The sequence below is a fragment of the Tachysurus vachellii genome, chromosome 7 (assembly GCF_030014155.1).
Source record: "Tachysurus vachellii isolate PV-2020 chromosome 7, HZAU_Pvac_v1, whole genome shotgun sequence".
Taxonomy (NCBI): domain Eukaryota; kingdom Metazoa; phylum Chordata; class Actinopteri; order Siluriformes; family Bagridae; genus Tachysurus; species Tachysurus vachellii.
The window spans coordinates 5702186-5719349 of record NC_083466.1 but is presented as its reverse complement, the minus strand read 5'-3'; the positions used below and the strand labels follow the sequence as shown (position 1 = coordinate 5719349).

Here is a 17164-nt window from a genome sequence, read left to right as displayed (position 1 = left end):
GTCTGGGGAAACTCATTGGACTTTGAGTCCAACACCTTAACCTTTCAGCCATTGCACCAAGACCAGTACTAAACTGGACATTTTGTTTGTGGCACACAAAGAATCACTGGGGTTATAACTAAGGCCCTTTTTACTAAGGGAGGAACTTCTAATGAAATTATCTAATTCTGTTCAATTAAATGACATCCCTGGGAGGCTTTGACGCTGTGAGCAGGGCTCGAACCTGCGTGGGAAATCCCATTGGATTTCAAATCCAACGCCTTAACCACTCGGCCATCACAGCTGCTTGTGATTGCTTTAAGTGTGATTTTCCTTACAGTATCTGCTGCTACACTAGAATAATTGTGGTGCTGAATATAGCTTCATGCAGCTGATTGACGTGACTGTATGTCATCACAATTGACATTGAGTCATAAACAGTCTGTGGATAAACAGATCGTTGTGCAGGGATATAGCAAGGTCATGACCTGGGGATGAATCACCTGGGATGAACAGCAGTTTAGTTTTGCTAGGATTGAGCTTTAATTAATCGGCTGAAAGCTGCAAATACGGCAACCAAAAGCAGTGAAATTTCATTAGTCTCATTACCAGAGTTTATAGCACAAACAAAATATTAATGCAGACAATCCATTCAACACTAAATAAAAATAACATTTATTGATTTGTTCTTTGTCTTGTGAAATTTTTTTATTAATGACTGCATTCATTGGACACACTGTTTGTAGAGAATGCACACATACATGAACTGATTTGAATCAAGACTGGCATCATTACATCATGCATAAAATTTTGGTGTCCACTTTTGCCATTTTAAATAATACCATAACTTTTGGCTTACTATGTAGTCATATAATATATAATATAAAACTCCTCTTGTTTTAAATTCTCACTGAGGTCTAAGCCCCCTAAAGATGAATTTCTAGAACCGCCCCTGGTTGAGCATAAAGACAAAAACCTTTTAGTCAAATGAAAGCTGTGTCTTTATGGTTCAAAGGTCCTATCTACTGTGATAAACAGCAACTCCAATCTGTCGAAGCACCTCCAGAATATTCAAAAATGGATAGTGAGCTGAAGACAACATTTGAGGGGCTAGACTACATCGTGACCACTGCAGACATTTGGTCTGTACACAACAAAAGCTTCCTAGGCATGACAGCCCACTGGATAAACACCGCTCCTCTTCAAAGTCTGAAATCTGTGTTGGCCTGTAAAAGGATCAAAGGTAGTTGCTGCTGAGATCGATCACATTCATGTATTACATGGACTGTCAACAAAAGTTACAGCTACGGTTACTGATAACTTTTCTAACTTTGTAAAAGCCTTCCAAATGTATCAGCCGAAATCGCTCTCTGATGATGAAAAGGTTTCAGAATTCCTTGTGATATATTCAGTTTGTGCTGGTCTGACATAAATAAAATAGTGTTTAAAAATTACTTTGTGTTTAAGTCAGTTTTGTATTTGTATAGACCATAACGCATAAAAGGGAACTAATGGGAACATTCTTTAATGTTCTTTAAAAAAGTAAAGTTACTTTTAACAGTAATGCATTACTTTTTGGTGTAAGTAATCAACAAAGTAATTGAGTTACTTTTCGAATGAAGTAACTGTTACTACTTACTATTTCTTAGTAACTAGCACAACACTGCTCCCATGATAACTACTGTACAAGAGAACAATGGCCAGCTTTTTAATAATGGCCTGATTTGTGCTGTATGGTGTATGCAACTGTTGGACTAATGAATGGCTTCATTAAGACGTGAATAATCACATCTTAAGGCCATAGAGGGCACAACAGTGGGGATCTATTTTGCCAGCGGGACTTTCAGCGGTGACCGTTCTGATGTTGGCGTAATTCTTGATGGTGTGGTGGTACTTTAATCTACTTTAAAATATAAAGTATTTCTCTGATGCAAAGTTGAATTTTTATCAGCCATTACACCTGACACAGCCTTTCAACAAATTTCAATAGCCATACTTCACCTCAACACATTGACACAAATGCACACATAGCTCATCCTATAGAAACTGTGTCTGTTCCTTGAGTAGTGAGATCAAAAAGTAAATGCGTGAGAAGTTCTCGAAATAATCTTACTGTAATTAGACCAGAAAAATGCCAAAGAAACAAACAAAAACAGTTCCTAAAGTTTGGGCTTCTGAACATTAGATCACTTGCACCCAAAGCACTTATTGTAAATGAAATCATCTCAGAAAATAGACTTACTGCACTCTGCCTTACCGAAACTTGGATTAAACCAAATGACTACATCGGTCTAAATGAGTCTACACCAGGGGTCGGCAACCCGCTGCTCCGGAGCCGCAAGTGGCACTTTCATCCCTCTGCTGCAGCTCCCTGTAGATTTGGAAAATAAATATTTACTTTAAATTTATTTTATTTTAGTTGGTTTTTAAAAAAAATGTAATTCTAAATTCTAAGATTATAATGCTCTTGTAACATTAAAATAAACCGTGTTTAATTTTTTTGTCGCTCAAAACATGCGTCATAACTGCCTACTTTCGAAATCCGACACACGGAAGCAGACGCATTTTTGGTTTGCTGCAGCCGGCAAGTTAAAATTTTGACGTCATACAGGGCTGTCAAGTGTCACGCATTGAGAGTGACAGTCACGCATTTGGGTCTTTTGTCACGCTCTCCACCACACATTGTATTTCTCACACAGAAAAACTTTTTGACTATTTATCATATATTTAATATGCCGCAGCTAACAAAATGTATCAGTCCGCACCGCTGTCTCTATAGAACTGGGCAGGAATCAAGCGCGTCTAATCAGCCAATCAAAAAAAGATTGATTTTATTCAAACATTTTATTTGAAAGTAACCTTCAACCCAGCGTCTTTTTTGTTAAGGTTAGTTCAAACTGTTCAAAATATTTTTGTTTGCTTGCAGAAATAAAATTTCGTTTACTCGATAGCAGTTCATTGATTTAATAAATGCAACACAGTACAGTTTTTTCTATACTTTCCATAAAGGTAAAAAACGATATATGCAGTGTTATCTTCATTTTAGATGTAAAAAGGGTTTTGTGGCTGCCTGTGTTTTTTTTTCTGTGGGAAACGGGTCCAAATGTCTCTTTGAGTGTTTAATGTTGCCGACCCCTGGTCTACACCATCAGGATATATCTATAAGCACGAGCCTTGGCCGACTGGTCGTGGAGGTGGTGTTGCCATTATCTTTAGTGATTTCCTTACTGTTACCCAGAGAACAAAGTATAGACTTAATTCTTTTGAAGTGCTTGTTCTTATTGTTACACTATCGCACATGCACACGAAAAAATCCCTGATGTCTCTTGCTCTTTCGACTGTGTACAGACCCCCAGGGCCCTACACCGATTTTCTTAGAGAATTCGTAGATTATCTTTCAGAACTACTGGTTAACTTCGATAAAGCGTTAATTGTAGGAGATTTTAACATTCATGTTGATGACACAAATGATGCTTTAGGACTCACATTTATAGACTTACTAAATTAATTTGGGCTTAAACAAAACATTACTAGAGCAACTAATTGTCTTAATCATACACTAGATTTAATAATATCACACAGAATAGATGTCCCTGATATAGATATCATACCTCAAAAGTGATGACATCACAGACCATTACCTCATAATGTACACACTACCTGTAGAACAGACTAACTGTATCTCACGACGTTATCGACTTGGAACTATTATTCCGACCACTAAAGACAGATTCACTAATAACCTGCCTGACCTGTCTGGACTTCTTACTGTACCCTTAAACACAAACGATCTAGATGTAATGACTAACAGCATAGGCGCTATATTTACTCGCACATTAGACACTGTTGCCCCAATCTGATTAAAGAAGGTTAGAGATAAAACGCTTGCACCGTGGTATAATAGTCACACCCTCGAGAGAGACCCGTAACCTCAAGCGAAAGTAGAGAAAAACTAAATTAGAGGTTTTTAGAATTGTGTATAAGGAAAGTATGTCCAGCTATAGACAGGCTCTAAAAGCTGCCAGGGCTGAGCTACGGTGGCCGGGAAGTGCAAAACAAATTAACAAAACCCAAACCAAATTAACAAAACGGAAAACACATTAACAAATCCCAAACCAAATTAACAAATCCCAAACCAAATTAACAAAACGGAAAACACATTAACAAAACCCAAACCAAATTAACAAAACCCAAACCAAATTAACAAAACCGAAAACAGATTAACAAGTCAGACAACCCGGAAGCGGTTGGTATAATTTGTGAATGGAAACTTACCATCATCGGACGAGACACCTTTCATTCACCTGTATATCTTTAATGACAGTCGTCTTGTCCAATGATCGGTAAGTTTCCATTCACAAACTATACTTACCGCTTTCGGGTTGGTATAGTTTGTGATTGGACAAGACACCTGTCACTCAAAGTATACATGAAGTTCAACAGTCTGCCACAGGGAAAAGTTGGAATGGATGGATGGAATGGATTACTGTGGATTAATTCTGTTATTTTCTTGAACGGAGAACTTTATTTAAACGGAGAACTTTACACATTACACATAAGATTCCATACCTGTATATCTTGAGTGACAAGTGTCTTGTCCAATGATCGGTAAGTTTCCATTCAAAAAACGATACACTACCGTTTCTGGATTGTCTGACTTGTCGTTGTGTTTTCGGTTTTGTTAATTTGGTTTGGGTTTTGTTAATTTGGTTTGGGTTTTGTTAATTTGGTTTGGGTTTTGTTAATGTGTTTTCCGTTTTGTTAATTTGGTTTGGGTTTTGTTAATGTGTTTTCGGTTTTGTTAATTTGTTTTGCACTTCCCGGCCACCGTACTGAGCACCTGAGCAAACTCATAGAAAATAACCAGAACAATCCCAGGTTTTTATTTAGCACAGTGGCTAGATTAACAAAAAAAAAAAAAAAACAAAAAAAACAGAAATCTGAACACACTATTCCTGATCGAAAATATCAGGAATAAAATAGGTGATGCTCAACATATGAGAGCAACTAGTGACCCAGTCTCACCTAAAGCTCTAGACACACAACTACAGTGCTTTACAAGTACAGGACAGGAAGAGTTAGATAAACTTATTACTACAGCCAAATCAACAACTTGTTCACTACACCCCATTCCAACTAAATTACTGAAAGAAGTGTTACATAAAGCTGGTGAGCCTCTTCTTTATATTATTAACTCCTCGTTATCTTTAGGTTACGTCCCTAAATCCTTCAAGATGGCAGTTATTATGCCACCCATCAAAAAAACTTAATTTAGATCCAAATGAACTATCAAATTACAGACCTATTTCACACCTTCCGTTTATGTCTAAAATACTTGAAAAGGTTGTGTCTGTTCAACTCAGCTCCTTCTTACAGGAGAACAATATCTTTGAAGAGTTTCAATCAGGTTTCAGGTCCCATCATAGCACAGAAACTGCACTTGTGAAAGTCACAAAAATCTTGTTCTTAGCTTCAAACAAAGACTGTATGTCATTATTAGTTCTACTTGACCTTAGTGCTGCATTCGACACTAAAGATCACACCATTCTCCTAGATCGCTTACAAAATTACACAGGTAATCATGGACAGGCTTTAAGTTGGTTAAGATCCTACCTATCTGATCGATACCATTTTGTAGAATTAAATGGTAAATCCTCCAGTTTATTGCCAGTTAATTATGGGGTCCCTCAGGGATCAATTCTAGGACCTCCGCTTTTCTCGATATAAATGCTTCCATTAGGGAACATTATTAGAAGACATGGGATTAGTTTCCATTGCTATGCTGATGACACAGTTATATATCTCATCAGAACCAGATGAAATAGCTACTGTAAAGTGTCCAAGTTAACTCAATGCCTTAGAGAGATAAAAGACTGGATGAGCAGCAATTTTATGTTGTTAAACTCTGATAAGACAGAAATACTACTTATAGGTCCAAAAACCAGTACATAGAAACTCTCACAATTTAACTTCTATTTAGAGGGATGTACTGTTACTAGTAGCTCAACAGTGAAAGACCTGGGTGTTATATTAGACAGCAACTTGTCTTTTGAAAATCATATCGCCAATACTACAAAAACAGCCTTCTTCCACCTTAGAAATATTGCCAAGCTGAGAAACATCCTGTCTGTATCTGATGCTGAGAAGCTAGTTCATGCTTTCATGACCTCTAGACTGGACTATTGTAATACGTTACTAGGTGGTTGTCCTGCATCTTTAATAAATAGGCTACAGTTAGTCCAAAATGCAGCTGCCAGAGTTCTCACTAGGACGAGAAAGTATGACCATATAACCCCAATTTTATCATCTCTACACTGGCTACCTGTTAAGTTTACAATTGATTACAAACTGCTGCTACTTACATACAAGGCTTTTAATGGTTTAGCTCCCATGTATCTAACTAGACTTCTAACACGTTACAGTCCTTCGCGCTCTCTGAGATCACAAAACTCAGGACTTCTGTTCCAGTTGGACTCTGTGATACTAAAGAGGAGATCTGAACTCCATGTGATCCTTAAACCAATACAACATTTGTTTGATTGTATATTTATAATCACACCCTTCAGTGTCACCCATATGAGGATGGGTTCCCCTTTGAGTCTGGTTCCTCTCAAGGTTTCTTCCTTTACCAATTTAAGGGAGTTTTTCCTTGCCACTGCTGCCTGAGTCACCTCAGACTTGCTCATTGGGGATAAATACATACACATTGTGAACTATATATATATCTCATAATAATCTTGAATTTTTTATTATAATAATTCTTTATATTATTCCTTATGCTTACCTTCTGTTCTATGTTTGTTCTGTAAAGCTGCTTTGAGACAATGTCTATTGTAAAAAGCACTATACAAATAAACTTGAATTGAATTGAAAAACTTGAATAATCCAGTAGGACACCAGGATCGTGGCGTTGACCGGCAACAATTAGGGATGACAGCAACAATTCAGAACTTTAAGCCTCTAAGAGCTAAACTGCAACATTAGGCCATTTCATTTTTATTAGAAAGTAGGCAGCTCTTAGCAGAGGATGGTTTCGATCCATTGACCTCTGGGTTATGGGCCCAGCACACTTCCGCTGCACCACTCTGCTTCAGCACCCCTTTCAAAAGGGACTGAAACCTACAATCCCTGGCTTAGGAGGCCACTGGAGCATGGCTGTATTAAGTCATTGCTGTTTTGATTTTCTGGTGTTTTGGGTTTTTGCTGGAGGCATCTAAGAGCTAAACTACAACAAATATTAAGCCATTTCATTTTTATTAAAAAGCAGGCTGCTCTTAGCAGAGGATGGTTTCGATCCATCGACCTCTGGGTTATGGGCCCAGCACGCTTCCGCTGCGCCACTCTGCTTCAGCACACCTGCTAAATAGGACTCAAACCTACAATACGTGGCCAGTGCCTTAGCCATTAGGTCACTGCTGTTTTATGTTTCTGCTATTTTGGGTTTCTGCTGGAGGCATCTAAGAGCTAAACTGAAATGTCTTTGAACAAAACCCATTGTCTTTGATGCAAGAGGCCAAAGCTTCATCCAGTAGACAACCAGGATCATGGCGATGACCTGCAACGATTAGGGTTGATAGCAGCCATTTTCTTCTTAGTTAAAATGTGGACTGTTCCTAGGAGAGGAGGGTTGTGATTTATTGATTGGTTTTGTTACAAGCGTGCTTTTCCTGCATCACGTTGCTTAAGCACACCCCAGATGGGACTCCAACCCACAATCCCTGGCTTAGGAAGCCAGTGCCTTATCCATTAGGCCACTGGGGCACTGCTGTTCTAAATATCTGCCATTTTGGGTTTCTGCGAGAGGCATCTAAGAGCTAAACTGCAACAAATATTAAGCCATTTCATTTTTATTAGAAAGTAGGACTTTCTTAGCAGAGGATGGTTTCGATCCATCAACCTCTGGGTTATGGGCCCAGCCCGCTTCCGCTGCGCCACATCTTTTAAAAGGGACTCAAACCTACAATCCCTGGCTTAGGCGACCACTGGCGCATAGCTGTATTAAGTCACTGCTGTTTTGATTTTCTGGCATTTTGGGTTTCTGCTGGAAGCATCTAAGAGCTAAACTGTTAGTTATTGGACAAAACCCATTTTCTTTGCTGGACATGGGATGCCTAGGAAACAACAAAGTATCTAAATAAATTAGACTTTTAATAAATTTTTTCATATATTTCATATATCATTCTGTTTTCTTTTTAAAAAGTCTCCACAAATCTAAAACAATTCCTTTTCTTTTGGCTATGATTCTTCTCTCACATATTAGACTTTTCATTAACATCATACTCAAATTTACAAACTTTTTGTTTTTACTACTTTTTGTCTCGACCTAACATTACCATTCTATTCCATTCCAAATCATTTTCATTCCAGTCCCCACTCACATTACTTTGTAATTTACTTTGTAATGTAATTACTTTCACATTACACATCACTTTACTTAAAACTTTACATTGTTTAAAAAACAATTCCAATTCTTTACAATGTAAAAACAGATGTAAAAACCCTTCCTCCCTTTCCTGACACACTTTACACATTGGACTTTGTTCAATTTCTATCTTGGTTAAGATTACGTCTGTAAATACTGCTTTAGGTCTTATAAAATATAAAGTTTCACTTTCACACACTTCCCTTTCATATTCTTCCATATGTATTTTTTTAATCCTTCAAAAGTTTACACCAGTACTCATTTGTATTTGGTTCCTTAAAAACTTCTTCCCTAAAAATCTCATGAAACATTTTAACTGTACAGCTTTTAAAACCATACAATTTTTCTTCTTGTTCCGGATAAATGTTCATCTGTTCTTTTTCTGCTTCCATGTTGTCTATTTTCCTTATCCACTCTTTTGGTATTGCATCTTTGATTATTTTATATTCGTCCCTCAGTTCTTTCTGATCATATTCCTCTTTTGCCTCTTCCATTGCATCAATAAAAAACTGTTCTGGTAGAAACTCCTTTTTAAATTCATATCGTCGCTGTCGGGCGGAAACCTCGTATGTCCAAATTTGGTCAATTTCATATTTTTACACATGTCGATGCTATTGGTCAGTCCCCACGTGGGTCTGTTATTTTTACAAGTTATTAACCAAACTAAAGTCTTGAAAATGGCTTGAGCGCAAATCTCATAACTCCACTGGACACTTAAACTGTCCACCTTTTCCTCACTCCGCGGGAGAGCTTCGCGGCATATTTCTCCTCAAGAAGAGTCGCAATGAATCAACACGTCTTCTGAGGTAAATGTCTTCAAAACACTGGGCTCAAAGAAAAAAAAATCTTGACCCCCGCTAGTTCTGGTGCTCGTCTGAGGACAGGAATTTAGCGCAAGACAATTCACTGCAACGCAGACTAAACCCTGTGCACTGCAGATAAGGTACAGCGTTTTTTAAATTTCCTGAAAAATAACGGTTTTGGAGATACGAGGATTCCGCCTGACAGCGACGATATAAAACGTCCTGTACTCTTGTTATCCCTGCTATCATCCACTTCTTAAAAAAATATTACTTTCCCTTGTTTTAAAATGTTTTTGTTTAAGAACAGACGTTGATTTAAAATGCTTTCTCTCCCTTGTGGAAAGTGCTCAATAATCTTTAACAGCTTTCCCCAGGCATTTAACTTTTTTTTTTTCAAGCAAATTGGTTTTCTTCTTGTAGATATTTCTTGACTACTTTCACTCTTAGACTCATTTTGCTCTGTTCTAGGTCCATTAAACCTAAGCCTCCCCTCTCCGCCACCCCTAAGATCATGTTGTAAGCTATTCTTGCTGGTTTACCCTCCCATAAAAAGTCACAAAAGCATTTTTTCAGCCTCTTTTCTGTCCAAACAGGCATATCATATACATATAGAACCTACCAAAGCTTAGACACCATTAAAACATTTAAAATTAACACTAGAATTACTAAGGCTGCGCAAATTTGTGTAAAATCCCTGGACCTCACACCTCCTAGGACCCCTACAGCTCCATTGTTCTCCTGCTTTTGTTGTGCAAACACCCCCATTACCTCTGAGGCCTGTTACATTTGCATTTGTTCACTCAGAGTAGCTCAGATCCAAGGCAGGCCAAACCTCTGTGTGTGACATGGAAACCTTCAGAAAGGCCTGCTGTATCTTTACAAAATAGTCTGTTTTATTTATTAAAAATTGTGTGCTAAGGTTTGTCATTGCCATAGTACATATGATATTTATATAACCCTTGTGCAGACCTGGGGTCTATTTGACTCATCTGGAAAGTTTACTGTGTCATAACTTGGGTTTCCTTCCACATATTTGCCTGAAATGTACCAGGATTGTTCCAAATTATGAACTTTGCAAGTAAAATTTTGTCTATTTTTGTTGAACTATGTGTTCGTAAAATAAATACTTTCCTCCTCAAGTCCTCCCGGGTCAATTTGACCCGGCCAAATTTAGTGGGGCAATAGGTCACACTTTTGCCCTTTTCAGCGCAATGAACATACATACAGACACAAAAATGCACACATAAAATGTCCACTAACACACGCACCCAAATCACACACCACACACACACACACATGCGCACACAAAGCACTTTAATACCAGAGCCAGGGTGAAAGAGACTGCCTGGAGGGGTGAAAGAAAAGGAGGAAAAGGGAAAAATAAGTGGAGGGGTTGTAGTGCAGGATGATTATGCTGCAATGGGGGCACATGGTTGCATCTTTTAAACATAACAAAACTAGGTTTTGTACAGTGCATGAATTTTGTTTATGTGAATGATTAACACACAATGCTTATTTTATCCAAACTAATTTTATTTACTAATGCACTTTATTTCAACATAAACATTTATTAACAAGACAAGCATTAATATATAATAATAAATAAATAATAATAATAATAATACATATACATTTATATTTATATTTATAATAATAATATATATATAATATATATTATTATATTTATACCTACAATAATTTTTATATAAATACTATCATTATAGAGCTTTTCACTTATTACAAAGGTTATAACATAAAAAATGTTCGCATAAAAAATTGCTAGAAAAAATAAAAAGTGTTTGAAGTTAAATAAATGTTCTTTGATTGAATACAAAGAGTCTTACCACTGTTCAATGGCCTTCCCAGATGCTGGACAGTACCATTAACCTTTAATTTGAGTATGGCCAGTAAGTTTGTTCTTTGACTGACCACATAATTTACACTGGTAGTGGTAGCCTTCTTTTGACAGACGCTTTTTTGGTGGCTCCCCTCTTGCCACAAGCTCTGATTTTTGGAGTCTCCATGCATGTTTTCAGTTCTGAGACTGGAGACTGGGGACCTGGCAAAATGATAAAGAACCCTGTAACAAAGGTGCTGGCACTGATGGGTGATTACCTGGCAGAAAGGATGTATATCCCAGAGATATATATATACATCTCTGGTGCTGATGGATGATGACCCTGCTGATTTGAAAATCCAGGCCAGTTAAACCACACAGGATCATGCTTGACACTGGGCCAGAAAGAAGATTCACATGCCACATGAGTCAGGCTCATGCCAGGTGCAGCTACATCTGCATGTGTTACCACAGTCTCAGTTCTAGCATGTCTGCGGTGTCGAATTACTGCCTCACCCTTAAAATTTTCAGGCGCCTGGAACTCGATAACAGCATGTACATGTTCCACGTGTGCTGTTGGAAGCCCTCTCGGGTTTGGCAGTAAATGCTTTGCCACACTGATCTGCTGGGGAACTCCACTCCTTGCAGAAAAGTGTCCCGGTATATGTGTGTGTGTGTATCTTTATAATACACCTATATTTACAATAAAGTGCTCAATATGTATATATTACATATTTATTTATTTTTATTATTGAAGTGAATGTGGGGAACAGAAGCCCAACTCACCAAGAAGAGACTTTAGTGTTGTTTATTGTTAATAATACCATCTTGGTCCTGTACAGCAGTTCTCTGCAGTCTTCATGCAGCTGATGTGACTGTTTGTCATCACAATTGACATTGAGTTATAAACAGTCTGTGGATAAACAGATGCATTGTTTGTATAATGAATGATCAGTAGTCTCTACAATCATATTCAATAACAGCATCAACAAAAATATTCTAAATATTCATTCAGAAAATGAGAATCACATACTAACTTTTTTTTTTATGTTTTTTTTTTCATTTACAACCGATTGTGTGTGACTAAGACTATGTTTCGGCCAATTGACTGTTTTGTCAAAAAATCAACAAATCAAAAAATCAAAGCTGAAGGCCTAACAGGTAATTTTTTTTTTGTTTTGAAATCTTTGTCTGCAGACCCAGTGGCCTAATGGATAAGTCATCAGCCTTCGGCGCTAAGGATCGTGGGTTTGATAACTGCCAAGCACTTCTGTTTGCTGCTGCTCATTATCACCTTCACAATCTGGTCTGTGACATGTGTTTGCCGGATGAAAAAACATTGAAATGGACTTTGAAAATCAAAGCTGAAGGCCTAACAAGTAAAGCTTCAGCTTCACATGATGATTGTGGTTTGGAGAAGCATCTGGGTGCACTTCTAGTTAGCTCTTAAGAAGGCACCCTGAAGTTCAAGAATCCCACAGGTCCTGAACAACAAATGCTAGGATAACTACTGTAGCAAAAGAGCCTGGTGCACAGTGCACCAGTGGTGTAGTGGTATCATACAAGATTCCCATTCTTGTGAACCGGGTTCGATTCCCGGCTGGTGCAGGTTTGTCTTCTGCTTCCTTTCAAGCTGTGCTGAAAAAGGCTTCCTAAGTGCTGTAACTCCTGAGTCAATTTGAGCTTCTAAATGGAACTTTCTGTCATATGTTACAAGCTGATTCTATTCCAAGTCATGCTCTTCAATATGTAGTGGTATCAGCAAGATTTACACTTTTTTGAGCTTCCTAATAGAACTTTCTGTCAAATGTTACAAGCTGGTGGTATTCCATGTCAAGCTCTAAAAAGGTAGTGGTATAAGCAAGGTTAATTTTTTCCAAAGCAGCCATTAATTCCTGCCTGCCGTTTATTCCGATTCCCGGGTGGTGCAGGTTTGTGCTTTGCTGCCTTTCAGACTGTGCCGTAAAAGTCTTCATAAGTGCTGTACCCGCCGAGTCAATTTGAGCCTCTAAATGGAACTTTCTGTCATATGTTACAAGCTGATTCTATTCTAAGTCATGCTCTCCAAAATGTAGTGGTATCAGCAAGATTTGGATTTTGCCAAGCTGCCTTTTATTCTTGCATTAAACAGAATGTTTTGGGGATGTGTTTCTTTAAACATCTTATTTGAAGAAGGCTCAATTGTTGCTTTCCAGAGCTTTTCAGATCTATCTGGACAATGGTGAAGGATTGGAGTGAATGCGGATAATAAACTCATGTGACAGCAGTAGAAAATGATATATGGTTTTAAAAAAAAGCTTTTTCTGACACCTTTGTCTGCAGGCCCAGTGGCCTAATGGATAAGGCATCAGCCTTCGGAGCTGAGGATTGTGGGTTTAAATCCCATCTGGGTCAACTTATAAGGTGTTCTTTAGGAACTGCCAAGCACTTCTGTTCACTGCTGCTCATTATCACCTTCACAATCTGGGGTCTCATTTATAAAGCGTGCGTACGCACAAAACGGGGCTGGAAACGTGCGTACGCCAGTTTTTGCGCAAAGGTTGTGATCTATAAAAAACAAACTTGACGGGAGAATGTGCACACCTTTAAGCAAACAGACGTGCGTACACACATTCTGGAGACAAAGGGAATTGGTGACACAGATGGTGAGGTCGTGAAGTGAAGTTACAGTAGATTGTAGAAAATACATGTGAGAAGAACGATTATAAGAATTAATGACATTTAATTTTCACTCCATTTCATACCTTATATCCACATTATCATGAAGATTAAATCCAACAGTGTTATTTGTGCTGATTGTTTTAGGCTAGTAAAATCCAACCGTAATTCAAAATGTATTAAAAATAAAATAATAATAATAATAATCAGCGCTACTCCGTCCAGGGTGTATCCTGCCTTGATGCCCAATGACGCCTGAGGATAGGCACAGGCTCCCCGTGACCCGAGTAGTTCGGATAAGCGGTAGAAGTTGAATGAATGAATGAATAATCAGCGCTGCCTTACAGTCACATTATCCACAATGGGAGCACAGGAGGAGATGGCGCGACTACATGTGATACAGAATAGCATGAAATATCCTTTTATTAGAGAACTGCAGAACACAGTGTAAAAACAAAATATTTTCCTTAATGTACATATATCATAAAATGTCATAGTCTGCAAATACAGTCATGAAGCACAATCGCTACTCATCATCGGTTACATTGACTATGGTTAAAAATGGGCGTGTACAGGGCGGGATTTGAGGCTGGTTCACGTACGCACATCTGCGTGTGATCTGTGATTTATAAAGGGAACATTGCTTACAGGTGTGCGTACGCACGGTTTTATAAATCGGAATTTTTTTTGCCGTTCGCCATTTTTGGCTTTTGGGCGTACGTAAACTTTTAGTAGGGATCCTACGCACAGTTTTATAAATGAGACCCCAGATCTGTGGAGAGGCAAGCCCCCTTACATTGAGAATACAGGTTGTTAAGGTATTCTTTTGCAATAAAACAGTTCTAATTGAATAAATGCAAGATACATACAGACCCTCTAACAGAAAGAGTTACAGTGCACCTTTAAGAGTTTAAAACAAATTACATAGTGCCTTAACCATAATACACATTGTGGATTTAACAAAGTGAAAACAGTACCTCTTCTCAAACAGTCAGAGTCAACAGCAAGAGTCCATCTTAAGGCTTAACGCCACTCGTGTTTGGAGAGTTCCTGTATCAGGGTGAGGACTCGAGGGTTCAAGTTGACAGGATGCTTGGAGTTTTTATTCTGTACTTTGGTTCCCTTTTCTGGGTTTATTGAGAAAAAACACCTGTAGAATAAAAGCATATTAAGCATTTTAGTTGATCAGTAACAAAACACAGTGTGTGAGTGTCTGTATGTATGTGTGTGTCCGTCTGTCTGTGTATGTATGCATGTATGTGTGTGTCTCTGTGTGTGTATGCATGTCTGTCTGTATGTACATATGTGTACATATGTCTGTCTGCGCGTGTGTCTGTCTGTCTGCATGTGTGTGTCTGTCTGTCTGCGTGTGTGTGTCTGTCTGTCTGCGTGTGTGTCTGTCTGCGTGTGTGTGTCTGTCTGTCTGCGTCTGTGTGTGTGTTTGTCTGTCTGCGTCTGTGTGTGTGTTTGTCTGTCTGCGCGTGTGTCTGTCTGTCTGCGTGTGTGTGTTTGTCTGTCTGCGTGTGTGTGTGTTTGTCTGTCTGCGACTGTGTGTGTGTTTGTCTGTCTGCATCTGTGTGTGTCTGTCTTGTGAGAAAAGCATGGCTCTGCTCCAGTCATGTGTAGTGCTTCTTGTACAGTGTGGTTGGGTTTCCTGTCTTGGAACTTTAAACTATGAATATGAATATATTTCTTTTATAGACTAGGTCAAAACTGAAATACTCATGAAACACTACAACTCAATTACAATACTAAAATGATCAGATTGGCTATTTTCATTTGAGCCATTAACCATCACTGTGGGTTGTAATGTGACAAAGAAATGAAATCCTGAACATAGACACAATAAAAACATGTTAATGATCAGACCAGCAGAGGAGCACAGACTGATCACTAGTGATAGAATTTTCTCTAACTGAATGAGCCGTCTTCTAATAATGTGTCAAATATATAAACTCTTTATAAGTCACAAAACGGAGAGAATTTACAAATATAGCATGCAATTTCAAAATTCAGTAGAACTGATTTCAAAATAACAAAACTGTGTTAGTTTTTGAGTGAATGAGAGTGTGTGTGCGTGCCCTGCGATGGGTTGGCACTCCGTCCAGGGTGTATCCTGCCTTGATGCCCGATGACGCCTGAGATAGGCACAGGCTCCCCGTGACCCGAGGTAGTTCGGATAAGCAGTAGAAAATGAGTGAGTGAGTGAGTGAGTGTTAGTTTTTGTACAGTGCAGCTGGATTTCCTGTCACTGTGGGCCTCAGAGCACAGTAGTATAGAGCAGAGTCTGATACAGCAGCAGAGGAGATGATCAGATCCACTTGTTTATCTCCATGAAGTTTAGCAGTCATTCTTGGGGGAGTATTGTGACTTAGATCTCCACGTTGATGAATATAAAGAAGAAACTCAGGTTTAGATTTTGGATATTGTTTGTACCAGTGCAGGTAGTTGTTTGCTGTACCACTGGTTATTTCATATGTGCAGGACAGAGTAACATCATCACCTTCATCTACAACTTTATGAGTGAAAAGTGTCTCTACTGAATCTGCCATGGAGTCACCTGTCATAGAGAAGATAACATAATGTTTTTAAACTTTACATAATAAAGCCAGAAATACATAATTCATATTATTTTACAAAACAGACTAAATAATCACTAATTCAACACATAATATTTTCGAAATAAGAAAAATTCAAAATTCACCTAGTGAAAGCCACAGACACACAAATATAACAGTGAACATGATGACTGGTTTTAGCTGAATGAAAATATTCTGAGGTCTTTATGAAGACTAATATGTTAAGATCATAAAGGTTCATGAAGCTCCACCCCACAGCATCACATGACAGTGTCACCAGTGTGTGGCTTTACATTCAGGAGTGAGGTGGACTGGAAGACTCTAACAACACAAGGTTAGAGGTAGTTACATATGAAACATACAACATTATTACAACTGCACTCGAGGTGTCACCAGAAGAAAATCTACAATTAGATGTGTGTTTATTCTTCTGATACTTTCAGTTATCTGAAGTGGTTCATCTGTAATGATCTTATCTACTGAGATTAACCATGACAGGGGTTAAGATCATATTTGTGCAGTATGTATGATAGTCTATATCACAGAGGGTTAATTATGAAAAGGATGTGCAGGTGATCAGTGGTGACTCAACTGGTTAAGTCTCTAGGTTGTTTATTAGAGGATTGTGGTTCAAGCCCCAGCACTACCAAGCTGTTGTTGTTGGGCCTTTGAGAAAGGTCTTTAACCCTTTCTGCTCCAGGTTTGCTGTATCATGACTGACCATAGATTTTGTTCTCTCTCTGTAATACTTCATTTGTCATAAGCAGGCCCTAAACAGTTGCCAGAGATGTGTCAGAAAAAGAAAAACAAATGTTCTACTTAACTTGTGTAGATATGTTTTGTCTTTATATTAATGTGTTATATATTAAAGTTATTTAGGGTTTAA

At 38.2% G+C, this 17164-nt stretch overlaps 4 non-coding genes and 1 gene segment (V, D, J or C); 2 read left to right on the top strand and 3 right to left on the bottom strand.

Moving 5' to 3' along the window:
- Window positions 1-202: 202 nt before the first annotated feature.
- On the bottom strand, window positions 203-283 carry trnas-uga (transfer RNA serine (anticodon UGA)). The gene has a single exon. It is a non-coding gene; the product is annotated as a tRNA-Ser (tRNA).
- A 7384-nt stretch (window positions 284-7667) lies between these two features.
- On the bottom strand, window positions 7668-7740 carry trnar-ccu (transfer RNA arginine (anticodon CCU)). Its single transcript has one exon. It is a non-coding gene; the product is annotated as a tRNA-Arg (tRNA).
- A 4838-nt stretch (window positions 7741-12578) lies between these two features.
- trnag-ccc (transfer RNA glycine (anticodon CCC)) lies at window positions 12579-12649 on the top strand. Its single transcript has one exon. It is a non-coding gene; the product is annotated as a tRNA-Gly (tRNA).
- A 713-nt stretch (window positions 12650-13362) lies between these two features.
- trnar-ucg (transfer RNA arginine (anticodon UCG)) lies at window positions 13363-13435 on the top strand. Its single transcript has one exon. It is a non-coding gene; the product is annotated as a tRNA-Arg (tRNA).
- A 2480-nt stretch (window positions 13436-15915) lies between these two features.
- Window positions 15916-16443, bottom strand: LOC132847899 (T cell receptor alpha variable 5-like). The segment is given in 2 exon segments: window positions 15916-16259; window positions 16404-16443. Coding segments are annotated over 2 exon segments (384 nt in total).
- Between the last annotated feature and the right edge of the window lie 721 nt (window positions 16444-17164).